The 24,180-nt window shown below is 31.0% G+C and overlaps 3 protein-coding genes across 9 annotated transcripts in view; 1 reads left to right on the plus strand and 2 right to left on the minus strand.

Annotated features, from left to right (window-relative positions):
* LOC148230556 (uncharacterized) overlaps positions 1–16,164 on the minus strand; it is an 85,905-nt gene extending 69,741 nt beyond the window's left edge. The window contains exon 1 of the mRNA XM_088194626.1: positions 15,910–16,164. The gene's annotated coding sequence lies outside the window, so the exon portion shown is untranslated. The remainder of the gene's footprint in view (positions 1–15,909) is intronic.
* LOC148230548 (uncharacterized) overlaps positions 1–24,180 on the plus strand; it is a 314,285-nt gene that overhangs the window by 205,934 nt on the left and 84,171 nt on the right. The gene's annotated exons all lie outside the window — the stretch shown is intronic.
* Positions 20,137–24,180, minus strand: part of Stacl (SH3 and cysteine-rich domain-containing protein) — a 256,042-nt gene continuing 251,998 nt past the window's right edge. For 6 of the 7 annotated variants that reach the window (XM_088194606.1, XM_088194603.1, XM_088194605.1 and 3 more), the window contains one exon: positions 20,139–23,956. In XM_088194606.1, the coding sequence (XP_088050732.1) occupies positions 23,813–23,956 (144 nt within the window). In that variant the 3' untranslated portion in view covers positions 20,139–23,812. Of the gene's footprint in view, positions 23,957–24,180 lie in introns of all 7 variants that reach the window. The other variant, XM_088194609.1, reaches the window with a different exon arrangement.

Consider the following 24,180-nt stretch of genomic DNA (forward strand, 5'->3'; position numbering starts at 1 on the left):
CATGCGGACCTACGCCGAGCATCGATCGAGATTTAAAAGATCAACCTGATTTTCAGCTACGACTGAATTATACGAGACACTTTCGCGTTACGAAAACAATTACAAAACATAATATGCAAGCTATGTAAAAAAAGTAATATTACTCTTATTAGTTACTGTACAATTTATCGAAAGCTACATTACAGCAGTTGTATAATGCGATAATGCATTATCACCGATATTTATTTACACGCAAGATATAGAATCAAATTATCATGTACAGGAAAAATTGATGTTACCTTCATTCACCTTTACGTGATATAGGCTCGAAAACTGAAACTGAAAACTGACACAAATTTACGTGTGTTTACAATAATTATCCTTCAGTAAAAGCTATGGAATCAATAATGTTCTTAATTTTCGATGGATTATATTTTTATATATTATAAATAAGGACCAAATAAAAGAACCTACTGATTTATATTAATGCATTGTATAAATGATTGGTTTATTTACGCACATTAAAAAAGAGTATATTATTAAAAAAGCAAATATATGCACGATAACCTGATTCATATTCATCGAGATCTGTTAATAAAAAATCGACATTTAACCTTTTATCACTATTTTTTTAATTGAGAGGCTAAGATTGCCAGACATAAATAAAGCATTTTAGATTATTTTATATTAAATAAAACATAACCCAAATAATTCACTGCCATTATATTTATATTAATATGAATAAGCAATTTAAGTTTTTATGTTTTTTTTAAAAGTAATTTTCACCCTTTGCGGTTTTGAAAGTAATATTATAGTAACTATAGTCACAATAAATCTTGGTACGTACTGAAAATTTACGTTAGGTAAAAAAAATGAAAAGTTGTTCCCATAGCAAATTGCAATTTAAAAAAAAATATAGCCGATAAAATTTTATTCAGTTTTTACAGCATCGACAGTTCATGAGTGATAAGCATTATAAAAATCAAAGAGATTCGTTGTTTTGATTTGTTTTGTAGGATTAAAAAAATGTATGGATTTCCCATAACACGCTTACATAATGCAATATGTCCCTGTTTGCAATAGATTTTGACGATGAGCCAAGAATACAATTTAAACATATCGAATATCGCCAAGTCGCCATATGTGCAGTCGACGATTTGAACCGAGTATATCGCAATTTGCTTCACTCACTAAAACTATATAATATAAATAAACAACGTAATCGTAAAAATCCTAAAGCTCATCGTTTTAACATCAGCTTAAATTTGTAAACTGTCAAGAAATAAATTAATTTGTCGAGAAAGACTGAAAAGAGCAATGTATATCGAAATAATAAGGTTTCGTATTTTGACTGTAAAATCAATAAATAAAAAAAACGATACCATGATACTAAAAAAGTTTCGGAAATGGTTCAAGTAGAGCTTTTCTGTATGCAAATAATATGCTATCACATACGGGCCACTCGAAAGCCCGTATGCTTTGCACTCATTCCACATTTATAATACTTCATTGTTCGTTTTGAAATCTAAATGTAACAATCACATTATAGATATTTGAATATACATTTATGATAAGTAATTTAGTGGAAATAGCGAATGTATTTAACTTTTTCATACTGTGATGTACACATGGTGTACACGTCATTTTTTATTTTTAATACATATAAGATATTCTCTATGAGCTGTATTAGCTCATTACTAGAGAAGTTTCAATACCAGATATGTACGATTTTAATTAATTGACACGATATTCATCCGTGGGATTAAGAAATTTAGGTAAACCTAATCTGTGATGATCGATCGGAATTACAATTATATAATAATCACTAATTTCGATCTCCCAGACACGATAGAAATTTAAAGTTCGTAGGGGATTCGAACCCAGGTCTTTTAAATCAATAGTCAGAGACTTATACCACTCGTCAATCATGCTGGTATAAGTCTCTACATGAAATTACAAAATAGGTGTAGTTTCAAATAAAAATAAATTTACTAGTTGTAAAAGTATGATTGCTAGATTGGAATGGTTTAATGTTCAGGAAATTTTGAATATGAACGTTTCAATATTTTTATATAAAAGTTGGAAAATAATATGTTACCAGAGTATTTTAATAAGTAATAAAGCTTTACACAGACTTAATACTAAAAATAGACACAATTTAAGGTTAGTTAGGTATAAGAAAACGAGTACGGCCAGGGGAATTTGTGTAGTAATATTCCTAGGACAATCCGCAAAAATAAAAATGTAGCGGGTTTCCTACATGGAATAAGGAAACACCTTCGTCATGAAATAAATTATATATGTGTGTATAATTAAAATTTGTTTAGTGTAAAAATTAGCTATAGTAGCTAAATAAATAAATAACACTAGTTTATTCATTTAGAACTGTTTATCTCCATGATTTCGTAATATTAAAGTAGCAAAGATCAGTGGTCGCAAATCTATTTTGCTCGCATACCCCTTAAACAGGTAAAAATATAGTGCGTACCTCTAAATGTATACATATGATTGTAAATAATTAAATTTAGCTAAATATTTATATTGGAGTAGTCAATTTTTCGTTTCTTTGATGTTTACGATAGTTGGAATACCCCCCAAGTATACCCTCTGATACCTACTTTGGAGACTACTGGCGTTTTTCAATGTGTTATATTTTGTACAATATAAAATAACATAGTAAAAAAAATCTATTATGATATTTACTACTGAATTCTCACGGATGTAAAGAATGACTTCATGTGTGGTCCTGTCCCCCCAATTATTTGACACACAATAAAAATAATTTTCGCAGATGATATCAGCATATGATAGTTCCACGGTAGATAGCTAAACAAGTGACAAACAACTCTGGTTCTAGACCGAGATGTCAGATATTGTGCAAGATTCTCTCTAGGCACCTTCTTATCGCGCAACGTTCTGCCAACAACACCTGTAATTTGTATAACCGTACCAAATCGAGTTAGGACTGTTAATGGACGCGGAAGTCATTCCTGTGTACCGTATGCGACAATGGTGACTCTGATGTTCCAAAATCGGAGCAAAAGTTAACTTTCCCTCGTTGACTAGGAAGCCGATTCTTTATCATTAATACATATACAATATAGTCGGAAGCATTGATTGTATTGCTACTGTCAAAATGTATTCTAATAAATTTTAAGTTATTATGCCAATCACACTTCTAGTCGTACATCTCGGAAAATCGTTCTATTAATAAGGAGCTGCCTTTGTGTTAAGTAAACGATCTTCATTGAGGACCGGGGCCGTTCGTGGATTTGGCACTCTCCATTGTTCCCCATTCTAGACAAACAAGATCCGAATTCCTCCGCGATTCCGTCAATAATTCTACAAGAGCAAGTCCTCGTGACCAGCCGACGGTCAATCGCCGCAAGCAGCTCGAGCAAGCAAGCACCACGGTAAAAACAGTGAAGACTGGCCGATAGTCTGACAGTGGAATGCGAAGGCCAGTGCGACCGCACTGTGGCGCTGCAGCATTGTGGACCATTGTTGGCCGTCGCTTTTTGGACACCGCACTGTACATCTCTCTCTGTACGTGGTTTATAGTGCACAATCCGATTCCAGAAGAACTGGATTTGACGGCTCATATCTTGACTTTTGGATCCGATTGCGGCATCGATATTCTAGATGTGTCATTGAGGACTTGAAGCTTTATTGAATTTGATAGCGGATTTACATATGTATGTACGGCTTAGTAAATAATACAAAATTCTATATGACAGATTTATTTCTTTGAAATGTAATTACGACGTGCAGCAATTTATCTATCTAATTTAGGTAGATAATATAAGATTCATGTTATCATGTCTCATATCATTTTTGGAAATTTTAATGCATTTTCTTCGACTACCACTAGGATAACCCAAAAAACCTCCGTTAAAAAGTTAATCTATATATTTGCATAAGTAAAAGATGTAGAGCTATAAAGCATACAACATTTTAACTGCACTTTTCTATGTGTTACTACATAGGTAATATGTTCTTGCCATTAAAATCTTGTGCGGGTTTTTTATTATCGATAATTACTTTAACACTAAACAGGCTGCGCGATTACACGGTTAAACTTCACCAGATGTCGACATCTTGTTTTAAGAAATAATAATTTAAAAAAATATGAAAAACACATTTGAATATTTTTTTGTTGAAAAAGTTACAGATCCCAGCATTATAATATAAATAAATAATTATATATGGATTGTGAAATAATTATTGACGAAAACATGGCGCACATGTTGTGTCACCGGCCTATATAGTGATGAGAGTAAATAGGAGAAATATTTTATATGTACCTGTGGAAGAATTTATTTATTTACATAAAGTAATATTTTAATTTAAATATATAATATAATACGATAAAACTTTGACGGAGTTGCAATCACCTGCACAATTAATTTAGAGGTCATTTTAACTTGCCTCGAAAGTAAAGCATGACAATAAAAGGGAGATCTCGGGACTAAGTAATTGTATTTATAATTGTTGATATTTCACGGACTACTTATTAGCACATCATTTGTAAGCACCCACAAGTACCCAAAGACTACTCTTTGTGTGGAAAGAATGCGCGATAGAGAATGCGTTCTACCATGCGCAAGACTATTGTTCTTCTAGCCCTTTGTTAATGATCGCTGGAATGGCCATCTGGCCGTTTTACTTTTAAGGCGTTCAAGAAGAGTTGCAATTGGCCTGCTAGCGTCCTTATCTGTGATTCGACAGAGCTGTCTCGAAACAGCAATATAAAATATGTGACATTAGGTCACAGAGTGGTAGATGGAGGAGAGACGCCAAGGAATCACAGAACAAAACATCAGCATTATCACAAGAACACAGTCAACAATAATTCAACTCAACACTCGAGCAAAAACTTTTAAGAATTGCCATTTCGCCATCACCTGATAGCGACATCTACATTTCCATACATACATACAACTGTTACCAACTTTTCTAACATATATTTCGGATGCCTTGGGTCCCAAATTTTTTTTTTTAAAATCGTATATTTCTTGAATGCCTTTATATTCCATATATGGTCAGGCCTGCCGAGAAGGAGGGGAGGGGAAAACTTCCCGGGGCCCGTTCTCTTTGAGGGGCTTAACTCTGGAAAAATATCATAGCAAGAATATATTTATAAAAAAAATAAAAACCGACCTCAAATAATGAATCTGAACTAAGCTACAGTTGTTTTGTAAATGTACTTATATACTGATGTATTTTAGGTATAAGTTTCTTTAGCCCTTTTTTATACATATTACACGAGAAATAAAGGAGCGGAACATTGCCTACAAAAGGGCTCACTTTCTAGGTAGTACTTTCACAATAAACATTATTATTCAAAGGGATAGATTGTAGTGTTTTGATGTTTAAAAATATTAGACATGAGAGTAAATATTCAACGAATGTAAATTAGTAGCAGTAAATTTAGGTATTCGATCAGAAAATTCAGATCGAATACATAAGAAAGAAGCAAAGAAATAACGAAAAATCAACAACAGCACCATCTGAATTATATAAAAAATTATATATAATTAGACATATAATTTGACAACTAGATTTAATGCAGCAAAATAAATAAATAATACATTCAGTTTCATGTGCTTATTCCTAAAAGAAAATCTAGAAAAAATAGTCTTGAATCTATCCCAAAAATAGTTTTTTTAGATATGTCTCTCATATTGCTTCAAAGTTTGCCTGCATTTCGATATTACACTATGTTTTAAAAATATAACAGCTATCCTTACCGATATTACTGGGGACTTTTAATGTAAGAGGGCTGATCAAAGTATTTTCAAACCGAATTTTGGTCAATAGGAGGGCGCAAAAACAATTATCACTTCTCAGAAGGCAAAAATTCACGCCAAAAGCAATAACATCGTAGCGACAACGACGACGTTACAAACTTTTCTTATAAAATATATCTCGGCTAAATTCGCTGGACGAATTAATACACGATATTGTAAAAAAAAAGACGAATTAATACACGATACAGTAAATAAAGAAGTAATAAGTTTTAAAAAAAAATTAATTAATATAAAACACAGGCAATGTTTTTTTTTTTTGTAAGCCGCATAGCATTATATGCTACATTTAGTATTTAAAAAAAATAATATATTATTTTTAGATATGTAATATTTTTGCAGAACCATTCAAAAATTTTGTGGGTTCTACGGCTCAAGATTGAAAACCTCTGCGGATCGAGAATTTATTAACACTGCATACTATTAAAAACACAAGGTTTCATACATGAATGGCCGTCGTTTTTTTTATTAGAATATCGTATTTTTTAATTCTTTCTTTAAATGACTATAACTTATGAAGTAATAACTCTAAGTTAATGATATTTTTAATAAATATGTATTTATGGTAGTGGAAAAAAATTTTAAAGTGGTTTTATTTCACGTTTTTTAAAATAGTAATATAATTTTTATTTTTTCCTATCTAACATTTATACGAGCGAGTCATAAAAATTGATAGCATTTTTACTGATATTAAATGAAGATCAAGTGGTACACTGGTTGTATCATCGGACAGTAACTGTTGGCGGAAACATGGCAGGCATATAATGTTAAAAACGATTTTAGTGTTAACAGTCCAAATTGTGTTAAATCAAGAAATAAATAAATACTTTCGATGAAGTTATTCAAACAATTTTACTTAAAAAACTGGTTTTTGTGTTAATTTATTCGATTGGGTGAACATATGTTTTTGAATTCGTTTATTGCACTTTAATGTATAAATAATATTACTACTACATTTTACACTTTTTGCCCATGACCTTAAAATGTATAAAGTACATGATTGAGTTATTGGATATTATAATTTTTTCTATTTATATTAACTTGGTCTTTCCCATCAATAATATATAAATATAAAGGGGCAGCTAGCTTTAGAATTTATATTGATTTAATTTTTTTACGGTGTATTAATTACAAAATTTGATAGCATAAAAATTCGAAATATTTTAATCTTGCTTTATAAATTTTTAATAATAAATTGGATTGTATCTATATATTAAATTTGATTATTTTTAATGTTTTATAAATTCATAACGAATGTATTGATTATGTATACTTAGATGCTCAAGCCTAAAGGTTTCAAATATAAATTTGTCAAGGTCATATAGTCGTACAAAAAATCATATTTGATTCATTTTATATATACTAAGATACGATGCTAATTAAATCATGTTTGAATGAAAAACTCTCATTCAAGAAGTGCCTATCAATCTTATGATGCACTTCTCTCTATACGAGCTTCGCGCACAATACGGGAGGTAATTCAAATGACCTATTCATCCGTCCTTTGCACTATCGTGACCGAGTGCAAATCCAAACGGACAAAGTTGAGGGGCAAATACGACAATGGGTACTTGACACACGAGTAATGAACGTCTCGAGGAAGCGCATTCATCAGCCGGTAGACATTCCAAACGGCCAACGAGCCAAAAGCACACACGTGTGACACAAACGATCGAAGCCGAACATAATATGAGGGTGCATAGTTTTTAATTATAGACCGACCCAACATCTTCCCCTCTAAATTAACCAAAGAAAGGGGGATAGCACGCGGGGACAACATTCAGGGTGCATCCGACACAAACATGTGTTTGGAAGGAAGTCGTTCTTTTTATCTCTCGAGTAGGGTTTATTGGAGAAGACTAGTGGTTCTCAATCTGCGGCGATGGCGACCTTGAATTATGTCTTCTGCGTTTTTATAGTAAACATGCAAACTATATTAGGCGAGTAAAGTGGGTTTAGAGGCGGCGGAATGTGTGGCATGGCTATAAAGAGAAGACTGATTGCGAATAACAAGACGCTTTTGTGCTCACCGTGGTCGTCTGTGAGATGTTAATGTGGCGAACGACGCGAAGCGCGTGATTGAGATTAATAACCGGCATGATTCAGGTGGAATTTGGAGGATAATGGCGGTGACAAGCGTTGGAATATGATAAAAATGCAACGCGACGAGTTGGCGCGCGGTTAACGGTAAAGTTAGCGCGCGGTTCAAAGTTAACCCTCGCGGGTTCAAATGCTGCGTCGCGTGGTTTATTTATAGCAGTAGTTAATCGGCTAGGGATTGTGATACCGGTTTAAGTTGTGCATGTATAAAATATAGAATTATGCCTCTCACATCCTTAGATCATATATTATCCATTATATTTCATAAAAAAAGAGAAATTCTAAAACATGTTAAATAATTGGTTGAATTCGAGAACGGTTAACATGAACGGATTAAAATGTAAATACTTGCGTTAATCAATGTAAAAGTCAATGAAATAAATTTCTTGATTCAAGAGATGACTGAAGGTTTGTGATACTATAATGTTGCTGAGGAAATTGGATCCACTAAAACTGTACATTGGAACGCGGTTGGTTTTGAAGGTATTAAAAATAAATATTATGATTGAGACACGATTCTGACTAGCAAATGTGTTAATTCTTAAAATATCACTGATTTCTAGCGATTTTCCTTTTCGCTTCAAACGGCTCAATTCACATCGCTTTTATTATGACAATACAATCATAAAATCAGTCACTCAAAGTGACAAGAATTGGCTTGATATATAAATATTTCTTTCGTGACAAATATTATGTTGCAAAGTTACTAGCATAGCAACCAAATGATATATGGATTTGTTTTGGCATTTAAAATCTATGGTCAAGTTTTGAAGAAAGCTATATATAATATATAACTGAAGAATTTATATTGTTCCAATCTATCTTTTTAAAATAATACAGCAATAATTCCAAAATAAATACGTATGAATTATATATTTTTTGGTAAAATAAAATATATGCTATCTCAAATATACTGCAAAAAAAAGATCAATTGACACATGTAATATCCCTAGTAATATGTATAAATTAAATATCCTGTCAACTAATGAGGTAACGATTAGGATTCTAAATTATTCGTAGTTTTCAACTAATCTAATATTGAATAAAAAATAGATGAAATATTCGAATATATTCGTAATTATTTTCTCGGTTTTTACCGATATTAATTAATTTAACTAATTAGTATAAAAGATCAATTAATTGCCTATAAAATATTATTCAATTAAAAATTAATCATTGGTTATTATTAATTATTTTAATTAATCATTTATTACTTCCATAATCATAACTTATTGAATTTTATGAAATATGCATAACACAATGCTGTGCGAATTACTGATCAGTAAGGGCGTTAAAAAGAAAATATTTCATTTATTATTTTACATACTTTTGAACAGCTTGTAAATTTATATATAAAATTACAGCCACTCCTCGTATTGAAAAATATATTTTCAGTGTTGCTACATTTAATATTTTTTTAGTAAAATTAAATATGTTTCAATTGACCGTAACATTTTTGACAGATAATTTTATGATTTAAAATTTTCAAAGAAAATTCTTATTTTTTCACTGTATGTAGTGTATGTAGCAATCGAATTATAGAACTGATTGAAATAAAATATCTGCGTCTTGAAACAAAAATTACAAAAACGTAAAGCGAACTCTACAAAAATTTGCGACGCACACCTGTTTTTGAGATAAGCGTTAAACAGTAATAAAAGGTGGGTCTTTCCAGCATTTTGATTCGTTACACGAAAAAATTCTGCAAATTTCGGTCATAGTAGATACCGCTGAAAACAGTCTACTCACAAATATTTTTCGAAGGCGTAAAAGCATTTTTATTTGAGAAGGGGCGTCTCATTGGCTCGCATTTCAGGTGTATATTGCTTAAGTAAACAAATTGTTTCATTCAAAGATTTTTCAAATTTCATTCGAGATAACATACGCGATTGAGAACCTTATTAACGACACAATAAGAATATAAATGCTTTTTGAAAATGAAATTTGATAATCGATTCATTAGTATTGATTCAAAATTATCCACGAGTAATCAATTTCAGTATTGCGATAAGATCTGATTTCAACTTTTAGCGAGAATTAATTTTAAAATACTGCCACAGTCGAGGTATAATGACCTTATACTTGAGAAGGTTAATCAAATAATCTAATAAAAACGATGAATAACAAATTGTACAGCGTTACAAAACAATGCTTATATTTCAAAGAACATACACTTGTACTTTATAACAATAGTTTAATTGGATATACACACAAATATATGGTATTCACCATACTTATTAAAGTTGGGATTATGACTTATCTGTGTTTAATTTTATATTATTTAGTTTTAAATTTGAAAGCCGAATAATCAAATTAAGTAAAATAGTCTTAGATTTTGATGTGGTTATGAAATATTAGACAAGACAGTTTGAAAGTAGCCAAAGGGTTTTCTAATTACATATATAGATTGATATGATTAAAGAACGTGTATCGGACGACAATCACTGATCTAAAAATCTTGGGATTTTTTCGGGCAACCGCCCTTTCGATTCGAATTAAACGTTTCTAATATGTATCATCAATAGCCATTTCTTCAAAGTTGCCCCAGATATTTTGTCGCTGCGAATTGCCTAGGACAGGGGTCGGCAAAGTGCGGCTCCGGAGCCGCATGCGGCTCTTTGGCTCCTTGAGTGCGGCTCTGGCACAATTTTCGCATTTATTCGAAACTCGAATGGCCATCCGACATGTCTTATTTGTAAGGAGAAATTCGCGCACAACAAGAAGTTAAATTTTGAGATACACTTTACAAGTTAGCATGCGTCATTTAGCACTAAATATCCTGCCGGTGATGCAAGGAAAAAAGCAGTTGAGGAACTTCAGAAGAGTCGTGATTCATCAACTTCTGTATTTAATAACTGGATGCAGTCCTCCAGAAATGTTAATATGGCAAGTTTTGTTGTTAGTCAAGAGATTGCTAAGAGAGGGAAACCGTACACAGACGGCGAATACATAAAAAGTTGTTTTATCAATGCATCCGAAGAGCTATTTCGAGATTTTAAGAACAAAGCAGATATTCTAAATAAAATTAAAGAGTTACCACTGTCAGCTAAAACACTGAAAGATAGAACAATTAAAACGTGTTCCAATATAACCATCCAGCAAATCGAAGATCTGAAATTGGTTTCGGCTTTATCAATAGCAGTTGACGAGTCTTGTGACATAAATGATACAGCGCAAGTTTCGCTTTTTGTAAGATTTATTTCTCATTTAGGTCATAAAGAAGAACTTTTGGGATTATTGCCACTCAAAGGTCAGACGCGTGGAGAGGATATTGCAAATGCTGTGGTGGAGTGTATGGATAAATATCATATTCCTCTCGATAAAATTGTGTCGATTTCCACAGACGGGGCCAAAAATATGACCGGCGTCAGAAAAGGGTTTGTTGCCATTTTGAAAGAAAAAATGAATCACGAGATATTGGTTTATCATTTCATTATTCACCAAGAAGCGTTTTGTGCGCAGACATTTCCGGAAGAAATTAGTAAAGTTATGGGATTAGTGATCACGATCATCAGCTCCACTGTAGCTAAAGCTCTTAATCATCGTCAATTCAAAGATTTTTTAGTTGAAATGGAGAGTGAGTACGCTGATCTTCTGCTTCATAACAAGGTTCGATGGTTATCAAGAGTGAACGTTTTAAAACGTTTCGCGTACCTATTGCCAGAAATTGAAGCATTTCTCCTTGAGAAGGGTGTTCACTATCCAGAATCAGTGGATCCAAAACTTTTATTTCATGGTAGACGTTACGTCTCATCTAAATCAGCTTAACCGTAAACTAGAAGGGAAAGGAAACACAATTTTTTCGATGTTAGAAGAAGTCATTTCATTCGAAAACAAATTATCCCTTTTTGCTCAAGATTTTGAAAGGGAAACATTGTTTCACTCTCCGAACCTGCTGAAGCATCGCCAAGAACCCGTAATTTAATGAAGGTCTAAAATTATAATAAAGGTTTACTAAATTAAAAAACAGATTTGGCTCTCAGAACTTTTTTAATCGTTGTAATGTACATATTTGGCTCTTCGGCCAATAAGTTTGCCGACCACTGGCCTAGGATATGTGCCAAAATCGCGCTTAACATACAAATGACATAGTATATACACCAATTCTTCATTGTCGCCTGGAAAACAAAACATGCCAATTCAATATCAAATTGCAAAGTATGACATGCGGCGTCCAATGAGAGATAAGCGTTTGGTCAATGATCCAATATGAGAGGTAAACAAATAACGAATAACACGCTTTCAAAGAGCAAAGGGTTAATATATGATTTATAGCTTTATGTTAATGTTAGTCTAGACTTCATCTATCTCAATCAGTTAATAAGAACACATTCATATGAACAAAATTTATCGATTGTGTGTTAATAACGTCACCGGGAGTCTTATCAATCATGTTTGTTTATCGCGTTTTATCTTTCGTATTTGATATAAAAACAAACGTGATTTATCTCTTGCACAATTATGTGTGTTACAATTTGTGCGTATGGTTTCAATGGCAAGTGGTAAATGTTTACATTCCATAAAAAATATTATTATAGTACAATTTTAGGTGTTATGTATTTTATTTATTTTAAGTAGAAAGACAACTCAATCTTTTGAAGTGCTGCGCTACCTCTGTTTTTGCAAGGTTGTATTATAATTCCTCGTTACATTGGAAATTGAGAAAAATATTGAGCAACGTTACGTTATGAAAAAATGTGTGCAAATTTAGCCGAAGCTAATGGATTTGGTAGCAAAAGTTCTTTAAAGAGGAACAACAAAATATTGAAGACAAACCTAGTCAATAAAACGTGCTAGCTGATACAGAAAAAGACTGCAAAACAAAAGGGCTTGCACTCCTATATGAACTATGAAATATATATGTATATACTACTTTCACCAATCGAATTGCTGTCGCTAAATGGAAATCTAAAAATGTATTTTAATTCCCAAAGATGAGTCAAAACAAGTGCCAAATTTCTAAGAGTAACATGCTCAAACATTCTTAATAAATACTGGAATTCTATATTATCAATCCATATTCTATGTCTAGGATGAATGTGTCATATAATTGTTAAGGTGCCTTAGATTTTTCAACATAAACACTAGAATATATATAATATAAAGTATTATATGTTTTGATTTCGTAATAGTTATCATTAAGCAAGCCAACATCATTTGTAGATTATTTATACTTTTTTGAGAATAATTCCTCCGAAAAGGTAGGTCTATGTTTCTAGAAAAACACATGACATAGATAATAAATTGTTTATTTTAAAATCATGAATATATAATAAAAACCGCAAATGAACTATTACTGTGTTTATGTCATCTATAAACAGAAGACACAGTAGTGGATAAAGACTTGATCTTTGCGGCGCTTTAGAGTATGTTTTAAATATTTCTAATCACAAACAACAAATTTAAGTTTTATTTATTAATTTTGAAAGATTTTATCACATTCTTATTAAATGTCGAAAGATTGGTTATATCAAAAGGAGATTGGATATATAAAATAATAATTTCCAACATATAGATAATAGATCTATCAATTTATCTTCTTTTAGATTGGAGTCACTTGAGATTTTTTTACCACAGTTTTTATAATTATATATGAAATATGAACCAAATGATGTAAATCATTGACAAACTATTCTTAAAGTTAGAAATTAATAGATATTACTATATATACATAGCGCAATTTAATTTTATTTAATCATCAAGATATTCATCCGTGAGAATAGAAAAATCTAGGAAAACCTGATTTGTATAAATCGATCGTAATTGTATGTACATTATAATCACGATAAAAATTGAAAAACACTAGTGTCCATATTGGATTCGAACTTTTTATTCTATAATATTTACATAAACATATATAACTTAAATTTAATTAACGTTTAATATGAGCAGAAATAAATAAATATACGAGAGATAAATCATTCGAAAATAAATATATAAATAAATCACATTTTAATAACATAAATATCACAATCATCAATCACGTCAATCTGTTCATAGAAAAGCATATGTATGTCGTATTTTGAAAAACTGGTTTACAATTTTGTACGCACCCCGTTTTCATAAGGTTTTTTCCAGATAAACGTAACTGATAAGATATGAGTTATAGGAATATATTTTATTGGAATTAATTGACTAGTGGTGCTCTAGCCCCTAGTATAAAAACTTAGGAGACATACATCTAGAAGCGGTCTATGAATGACGATATTTTGTCAAATATGATGTTTAAAATTTGCCTGCATTTTTAAAAATATTTTTTTCGACATTGTAAAAAATTAATGAAAGTATCAAAAAAGTTTTTATACACAGTCGTCTTCTTGATTATTATTGATACTCGTAGATAACACAATAAATTATCCGCGTAAAAAGTATTTTTAGAAGTACCCGAATGTAAGGAAAATTGTTTAAACGCTTCTTATTGTTTGAAACATGAAATGTTCATAAATGGATAAAATGTTCAAACAGAAAAATGGTCATAATCGAAATTTGACCTGTTTGTTCATTGTATTTCAAAAAAATATATAAAACACAAAAAAAATCTATTACATATTCATTTAATATCTTCAAAGAAAATGTTCAGACTCTCGAATACTTGGATTTTTACTCAAAATTATATATTACAGCATAAACTTAGCAATAAAGCATTCAGTTTGCCTTTGAATGAATGGCAGCTATCAGATAAGCCGACTTAGCGACGTTTAAAGACACTAAACATGACAAATAGGTATAGTCGTAATTTAATTGTGGTGAAATAAAAAAAGCAATGAAAAAATTCTACAAAGCATAATTACCTGTGCTGGATGCAAACATTGTAAACATTTAATATATCGAAACGATAATTGACGGGGGGTTTTGCTAATCAATAAACATGGTGAAACATGCGAGCGATACTAATTATTATTATTACCGGTATCGACTGTTTTCTCTCTCGGTAATACCGGTATCATTGCAATTCCTAGTCGCAATGCACCTCGCACTTTTTTGCACTCGAATAACACGTGTTTTAACTATGAGATTGTTAAGAAGACCAACAGTTGCTTATCTAGAAACTATAATAGAATGCGGTTTCATTGTGTAGTGGGTACTTTTTTCCATGACCGGAACGCGTTCCGGTACGATTATAGAAGATCTGGTAAAATTTAATTTAGCTTAATTGAATGGTCACCGACAGCACATATTTAAACAGTACACTGCGCAACTTAGCTATAGCGCAACAAATAAAATAACTAGGATATTCGTCTCCAGGTTCGTATAAACTGAACTTATTAGAACTACATCACTGGTTATAGGTTAAAAAAAGTGACAACTCAAAGAACGACATATAATTTATTGAATCTTTTTTAATATTAATTTATTGGAATTATTTAGCTTGTGAATATATTGGTTCGTTTTAAATAGGGAATTGTTTGTGCATTTATGTAAGGCAAATCTTTGGATTTTCTCTTTGAAAAAGGATTCGTTGCATTCATAGGGTGTTCACTGATCTGACCAATACTGGCACGCACATAATCTGTTCAACAGTAGCGCACAACAATACGTTTTATGGAACAACTATTTTATATATTGCTCATTTAAATTACGACTATTAAAAAATTAAAAACTAAATTTTGCACATAAATCTATCGATATTTCCTATCCTTCAGTCGAACATTTTCCTTAGAGATTCATAAAAAAAATGGCATGCAAAATCAACACACCCGTCCATAGAATGTTTTTATATTATTATATGTATTTTTGTTAAAATTGTGAGATTTCAGGTTTTTAAAAGGAAGTATCGAAAATCGATGCCACACAAATTGCGTCACGGCGTTTCGATCGCATTGTTTTGTTGCATACGAAAAAAATGGCAAACGACAATTAATCGGTGGAGAAAATTCGGTCTCGCAGCTGCCGCACACATTTCGGGTACAAAAGAAGCAGGAGCAGTAAACAGCGTCCCCTCGCGCGATTCGAGGTTATGTTGTTATGTATTTGTTTACGAACGAAAGCGAAAGATCGCTATAGAAACGCACACTGTACGTACCTTATCGATCGCGTCGAGGTATGGTGCCGACCGGAATGCGCGCGACTGGGCCCGGATCGATACCGGCCAAAAGTAAAAACGAACAGTACGCGGCGACGCGTCCGCTCTCTCGGCGCGCCGCCGATCAATTAACGCGCTTTGACATTTGAGTCCGTGACGCCGGGCACGCGAGGAATGCGAGGCATTCCGATGTTGCCATCTGGGAAAAAAGCGAGCGGTGTGCCGCTGTACACTGTGCTCGCGCGGGGCCGGCTTGCGCTGGACTCGCGAGTGTGCTGGCGTCCAGCTTAACCCGGCCCCCGCTAGGCTGGCTGCATACCGCAGCAGGCGGCAGGGTTGCCACACACGCGTTTCACTTTTCTTAATTAATTAATTATTAAATAACTTTTAATTATTTAAATGCAGGGCCGACTCGTGGCGTGTGCGAAGTGCTTGGCACACACAGATGAATAATATTTTTTTTTTTTAAATAATTTATTTAATTTTCCGTTGTACACTTAAGGTTCATTGTTAAACATATTTATTGCATGCGAAAGAAAAAAAATCATAACTAGAATATATTTATAAAAAAAAATAAAAATCGCCTTCAAATAATAAATTTGAACTAAACTACAGTTGTTTGAGATAAGAAATAAAATGAGACAAGAAATAAAAGTATATATATATATATATATATATATATATATATATATATATATATATATATATATATATATATATATATATATATATATATATATATATATATATATATATATATATATATATATATATATATATATATATATATATATATATATATATATATATATATATATATATATATATATATATATATATATATATATATATATATATATATATATATATATATATATATATATATATTTACATACTTATCATTATTTATTTATATGAAATGCAGTGAATGTGTATTTTTCAGTAAATTTATTATGTCACTGGTGAAGTCCAAATATATTTTCACCAGTAGATATATATTTCTACTAGGAGAAAATATAATTTAACTGATAGGCGCTAATATGCTGCTATAAAACGTCAATGAAACTCAGTTTGACAGTTGCGAAACGTCTATTTGCTGTTCAAACCTATACTAATGAAAGTTCTAAAACTAACTATAGTTTTAAAACTTTCATTAGGTCAAGTCTAAAATACAAACTTAGCCAACTTATATATCACGGGAAAATTAGCGAAAGAATAAGTACAGACAGACATCACATCTCACATATTGCTCCATAGTTTGTTTGCATTTCGATATTACACTATGTTTTAAAATATTTTTGTTTATACACTTAGCAAACGAAACATTTTTGTTCCTACACGTAGCAATATGACCAATACCAACTGACGCGCATCAAACAGGACGCCATAAATATCAACGTTACGACCCTCGAAGACTCTATTCATGTTGACTGGTGCGGACCACAAGTGACAATAGATGGATTAAACTAAACGCATTGAGATTTTCAGCAAGGGTCCATAACAATAGTTCGCATACTTGTTCAACATATTTAATTGCAATATAAAAGTTTGGTTAGAAAACAGATAATTTTAATTACATTCTCAAATGTTCGTTATTGACTGTTGCAGAAAAAAGTTCTTTGATAAAAAAATATAATTCCCCCATAAGAAAGCATCGAAATATTAAAAAAATATTATCTCGAAATATAATAATATTGAAAAAATACATCAAGTAAAAGCTCGTTTCAAGTTCTTTGTATATGCATGTATTGCACATACATAATTCCATGCCAAATAAACATCGATTACAAATGACTAAAATGGGAAAGGTGTTATGATGTACATATTATACATATATTGATATTTATATTAAAATTGTTGTAGACAGCCCTGTATTTAACTCAATAGTCAAACAGAGATGTTCTCCGTTTTATTTGCATTTTCATAAATGTGTATTCGTACAATTGCGAAAATATTTTAAAAAGTATTCTTATTACTACAATTTATTATAAGCAAATAAATAAGTGATTTTTTACCGTAAATGCACGAAAAATAAATAATTTATAACATGAGCAGGTGTTTCAGAACCTTTTTTTAACTTATACGGAAATCAATACACAAGGGTGTGGTAGAGCATAGTAAGATTGTCGCATCGTACCTTCATTTTTGAAACACATCTGCTTGTGCAAGTATGTGAACACGTTCAATTAGGGTTGGCGCAAACTAAAAAAATGTAAAAACACATATTAAAAAATTTAAATGTTAAAAGATGTGTATTTAACATAATGATTTGTCAGTGCTGACAATGGAATATTATATTTAAAGCTAAAGCCATTTGTCCTTGTGCTACATTTTGAGGTTTTAGCATCTTTTAGTGTTTCATAACGATTTTAGCACGTGGTAGGTCGCGTATAATGTATATTTATCTGGTAATGTGAGCACCAGACCATCGTCTACTTCAAGGTTCGTTGGTATAAGAGTGATGAGTAAAAATGTTTCGAGTTAACGCACGGGCGCCCAACCGGGGTCGATAACTACTCGGTTCTTCAGCCTTACCATTCACCTGCTATTGTGTGATTGTAGATTACGGCCTTATCTGCAGTGGCTCGTGATATGACCGCGGTTTTTATTTTTATGGTAAAGTTTGAAGACTAATATTAACTGTTGGTCCAACTTTATTATTTGGAGCAGCAATCCCATAGCCGCATGTATATAATATCATTATACAATATTTGTTTCTGATTCAAAATAAACTGACGGAAGAGTTACATTGAGAGCAATCGTACCCTGCGCAAAAGGACTATTATTATTTTTACCCCTTTGTTAACGATCGCCAAAGTGGTCATCAGGAAGTATCACTTTTAATGCGTGAACATATTTCGCGCGTTTGTCCGAGAATTTTCTGCTTTTATCTTGGGCCAGCAATATAAAAGATGCGATATTTAGTTACATTTTTTATAAGAAAAATAGCAATTAAGTAAAACAAATATTTATTTTGTTAAGTTAAAACTCATGAATTTGAAATAGTTTTGTACTAGAATTCACAGGCTCAATCGGAAATCATTATATTAAATCTAATATATAGCTAATTGATTACCTTTACGTGGTAATACTCTTCACCGAAGTTATTTTTTGCTATGCTTTAAAAGTTGGTCTGATATTCTCTATTGCTTCAAAATTTGCGGAAAAATCGTTGTATATTAAATATATTTTAGCATACATTTCATATGTATTGCAAGTTCCTCTTTTCAAATATACTAAAATACAGATTGAATAATTGGATAAGTTGGAAATAGACTGATGATTTATGGATATAGACCTGTCTACACGCCACTAAGATGCAACGGATTGACATTGCTATTGCATGCTATTTATTTCCTAAGCTTAGCAAAATGTTTGTTCAATTTTAATGTTTCAGAATTAATAAGTCAGATATTTATTAAATGTATGAATTATCATGTGAGGTATTTAGAAATAACCAATATAAATATGAAAGCGACAATAATTTGAAAGACAAACCTTTTTAACTGTCTTTTCAAAATTCGTTTATACGACGTATTTTCAAATATTTATCTGCTACTCGTCCAAGCTTTGTCGAAGGACAATTATAAAATATGTGAAATTTCATTCCGTCATCAATCACTCGACGGATGTAAAACACGCACCATATCACACACCAATCGAATCATCGACGACCATAAGAAAGACTCTCGAACCGACGAACCCCGCCGCATGATACTTACATCTATATTTTTCTGTACACATTTTCAGTAGATTATATATATATATATATTTTGTACGATTAACTGTTATCAACTTTTTCGACGTATAACTGGCTGCAAAAGTTACATCACTAATATCGGAAAACTATAAATCAATTTTAGGTGTGCCAGATTTGTAATAAAATATAAAAAGTTAAAATAAATCTTTATAGTAAAAATACGTTAAAGATTTTTTTATTGATTCTAAAAATAGTTTGAAAAATGAATGGTTGTACAACTATTATTTTTTTATATTTGTCTTTTGTTTTAATATTTTTATCGTACATTTTGATATTTTTATTATTATTTTATAATACTGTGTAACAAATGTTTTTTGCTCTTCTGTAAAGGTTGTGTTTTATGTCAAATATTTTTTAATAAAATAATGCTTAAAAATGTTTATTCAGAGTAAATTTTATCTGTATGGTTTTATGTGTTATAAAAATGAAACGCCTCTTTTAAAATATTCATTTATTTGGTGCAGTTTACAATGAGATTTTTAGTTACATCTTTTTATATAATTAATCTATTTCTACCACCATGTCATTGATCGGTACACAGTGCATAAAACAACATAATTTTCTTCATAACACATTATATATACTTTCATTTAGATAATAATTGCAATTAAAATAAACACAATAGAATTAATAATGATGATAGTTAACAACACTATTTTCACAATACATAAATTTTATTTGTATGTATATATATATAGAATATGTTTTACTATATACTTTTTTAACAGCTTCTATTATATTAATTGGGTGGACACGTTTCTATAATGTTATTTTTTATTTAAATAAATATTATAATAATAATATATATTTGTTTGATAATATCAAAAACATTTATAATCAAACCTTTCACTATTAAGCACCTTCCGAATCTCACGATTAACGCTCCTAAAATTTATAAATGATTTAGACCGAAAATCTAAAAATAAACGCGTTAAATTGTTTAATTATTAAAAAAAGCAAAGTAATTAATAAAAAATAAATTTTATACGGACTTTGGAGAATGTATCAGAAGAGGAACATGTTTGACAATCACAATTTTTATAACAATCCCTTCGGACGAAATATGTATACATATAATTTTTTTATAAATATTAAATAAATGCAATAAAAATATAATTCTTACGCGGTCTGAGCACCGCTTTAAAACATTTAATTGTAAATAAAGGTGAAAAGCCGTGCATTGTTTAACTGTCGATAGAAAGTAAAACGTTTACACAAAATAATTACATACGTTTACACTTTGCTTATTTATTTTCTTTTCGTGAAAATTCTAATATGATTTCTTTCAAATTACATTATTTTCGTTTAATATTGTTTTATTTTATTATTTTTAGTTGTTTTTAACGTGACGTATTATATAGTTCGACGGCAATGTCAAATTTTATATGCTGTTTTATTATTATATATTCATATGAAAAAAATCTTTTATATAAATATTTTTTTAATACTTTGGCAATGTTTGAATGCTTATTTTTATTTTTACACAAATAGTTCACATTGCGAATCTTGCCGACGAACAATTAAACACACATAAAATACAATACATCGGCTATGTTTCGCAAATTGAACTATGGTTATGTATACAGTAAGAAATATATTATATAATTTTTTATCCAACCATTTCATGGCCATAGTGTAAAATATTTTGTTACGATTGATTTTAAAACTTCAAATATAAATATTACATAAAGAATTTTATGTAAATATTATCAGTCCCAAGTGCCTTAAAACGCCCCATTGTGCGGTCAATAGTATCAATATTTATTTTTATATTTTATGTAAACCATAAAAAAATATTTATAAGCACGCTGACACAAATATATATAGTATATAAAGAATATACACACATTCCTGTTTTTTTCTTCAAAATGCTGGAATCCAAATTCAATCAAGAATTGCTTTGCATACATAATAATAATTTGCATTTTTACACAATTCCTCGCTAAAAAGACTTGATACCACATTTTTACTGTTTATATTTCTCGCATATGAAATATTGGATTCGCCAATTTTTATAAATATACATATATAAGAAATTTTACGTCATTTACAACAATCTGTCTTTATGCATTATGAGATCAGTACGTTTGTAATATAAACCATCGTTACAATACACTAATTTCTTACATTTTAGCGCTTTAAGGGGTTTACCTCTATGAATATTTAGGTTAATCCATAATAATAAATATTTATAATAAACAAACAAATAATATTGGTGGTGCGTTTTTTGGGTATCTAAACAGCAGTGACATCTGTGTGTATTTTTTATATATTCGTATCGTAAATTATTTTAAAATTTAATTTTTAATACTTTTTTAGGACGGATAGGTCATACCTAATAAATAAAATAAAATGCATTTAATGATTTTTATCGGCAAGTTAAAGGGCTATTTGTAATTTTACAATCGGTTTAAAACTAGTTTATAATTTTACGTCTCGCATGAAATAATCTCAGCTAATAAATTATTTATAAAATAAAAAATATAACGACTAAATTAGTAATAAATGTTATTTTTTCAATTGCTATCATATAACAGACTGCTATAAATACAATACACATAGTATGAAAAAATTTCATAAGGATCATATTAGGCAAAATTCGGTCCCGACAATTTAATGATATTACTCTCATTACATTTATATAGTTATCATACTTCTAAAACGGGTAAAGTTCTATTCAGCAAGCGTTTTGCACATACCTGTAACTATAATTAATCTAAATCAAATTACACATTTTTTTAATAATAAATATAATATGTACATAAATACAGGATGAACAAAAATAAAAAATCATACCTTCTAAAACAACTTTTTAAATTTTATTTTGCTCAGGAGATATGCTTTTTTTGCTCATTCTGTACATGTACATCATATCATACGTACATACATAAATAATGTAAAATATACATATAAGCTCCGTGAATTATAAGTGTAATAGTTAATTTACATATAAATATATTTAATAATATTTTTGGAATAAAAATATAATAATAACGTGCAATTGAATACATTCAATTTTAAGTAGTATAGGAACTGACAATATATAAATACTGCTGGTAAAAATGGGTGGTGGTAAAATTTAGATTATATGCATATGTAGAAAATAACTGCTTTTTTTACAATATTAACCAAATATATATATGCATATAAATACATATAAAAATCTTTAATATTTCGTTTTTGTTTGAATTTTTAATTTAATTTTTATCTGAATTATCTACACATATAATTGTCGCTTAGAAACACTAATGTACCCAATTTTTTTTTATAGAAAAATCATGATAGATGTAACAATATCAGTTGTGCTTTTTATGGTTTCATAAATAGAAGTGGTCTTGAATGAGACGTGAATTTGTTTCTTGACGAATATTTGGTATTAAAGTTGTTGGCGTGGGTGGATGCTGTGACTGGAGATATCTTCAGCCCGTTCTTGTTCGGAATGATTTCAAAAGATGCGTGCTCATATTCGTCAGGATCAGTCTGGTAACCCATGAGCAAGGGTCTCTCCTGAGAATTGGATATCTTCCTATGACCGATCATGCTCACCATTCTTTTCGGCGTCGAAAAGTTCAAACCGAGAGGTCTGGCAGAGGACAGGATGGGCAATTTTTTAAAGCTCTTCCTGTCCGTCTTGTAAGTAGACTTTTTGATGATTTCTTGTGTCTCGGTTGTGTACTCAGACTTGTTGATGTCCACGCGCGAAAAACGCTCCTGGACGATTTGACTGGTTCGACTTTTATCCGATTGGTGGATGCGAGATGCGAAATAAGAAGATAATATACCCCTGTTGCCGCAGAATGAGTTCAAATTTCCAGAATTGAAACTGTAGTGCCTCGAAGGTCCTGAATAATCAAAAATCTTAGGCTTTCTATACTTGGCTAGACAACTCTCTAGATTGAACACGTGCGACCTAGGGGGTGGGTTGTAGGTTTGCAGTGGGTAGTGTGTTACGACAGGCGTGGAGTTCTTCAAGTTTCCTATGACTGTGTCCGATATCTTCGAGTTACTCTCCGAACTAGGGGTGGAGGGTTGACAAGTAAATACGCTATCTTCTAAGTTCAGCGGGTTGCATTCGATGGTCACTGGGACAACCATCGTGTTTGAGGAAGGGGGCTGAAATTCCAAGTCGTGCCCAGTGTCATGTCACACCTCTTGCAAAAACTTCAAAGGACAGACTCCCTGGCGGTTATCGCCGGAGCGGATCATCACCATACCGTCGACTTCTTCTCCTACTTGGATGACGATTTGATCTCGAAGAAGCATTAGTCCATTGTCGCCGTCTGAAACCTATTATATATTTTGATTATTATCTTTATCTATGATTCAAGAAAAAATATTTATATAGTTATGTAGCAGCATTTACATAACATAATAATTTAATGTTTAAATAATGTAAACATATCTTGCTGATTATAGAGCCTAGAAGAATTACTATAAGTTATGATAATCTGTATGTTTGGTCTATACTTTTGAGACGTGGAGTACATGTGTAAATTGGCTAACCACATATT

The sequence above is a fragment of the Plectrocnemia conspersa genome, unplaced genomic scaffold, assembly GCF_051122295.1.
Source record: "Plectrocnemia conspersa isolate PC_06_02 unplaced genomic scaffold, ASM5112229v1 ptg000010l, whole genome shotgun sequence".
NCBI lineage: Eukaryota > Metazoa > Arthropoda > Insecta > Trichoptera > Polycentropodidae > Plectrocnemia > Plectrocnemia conspersa.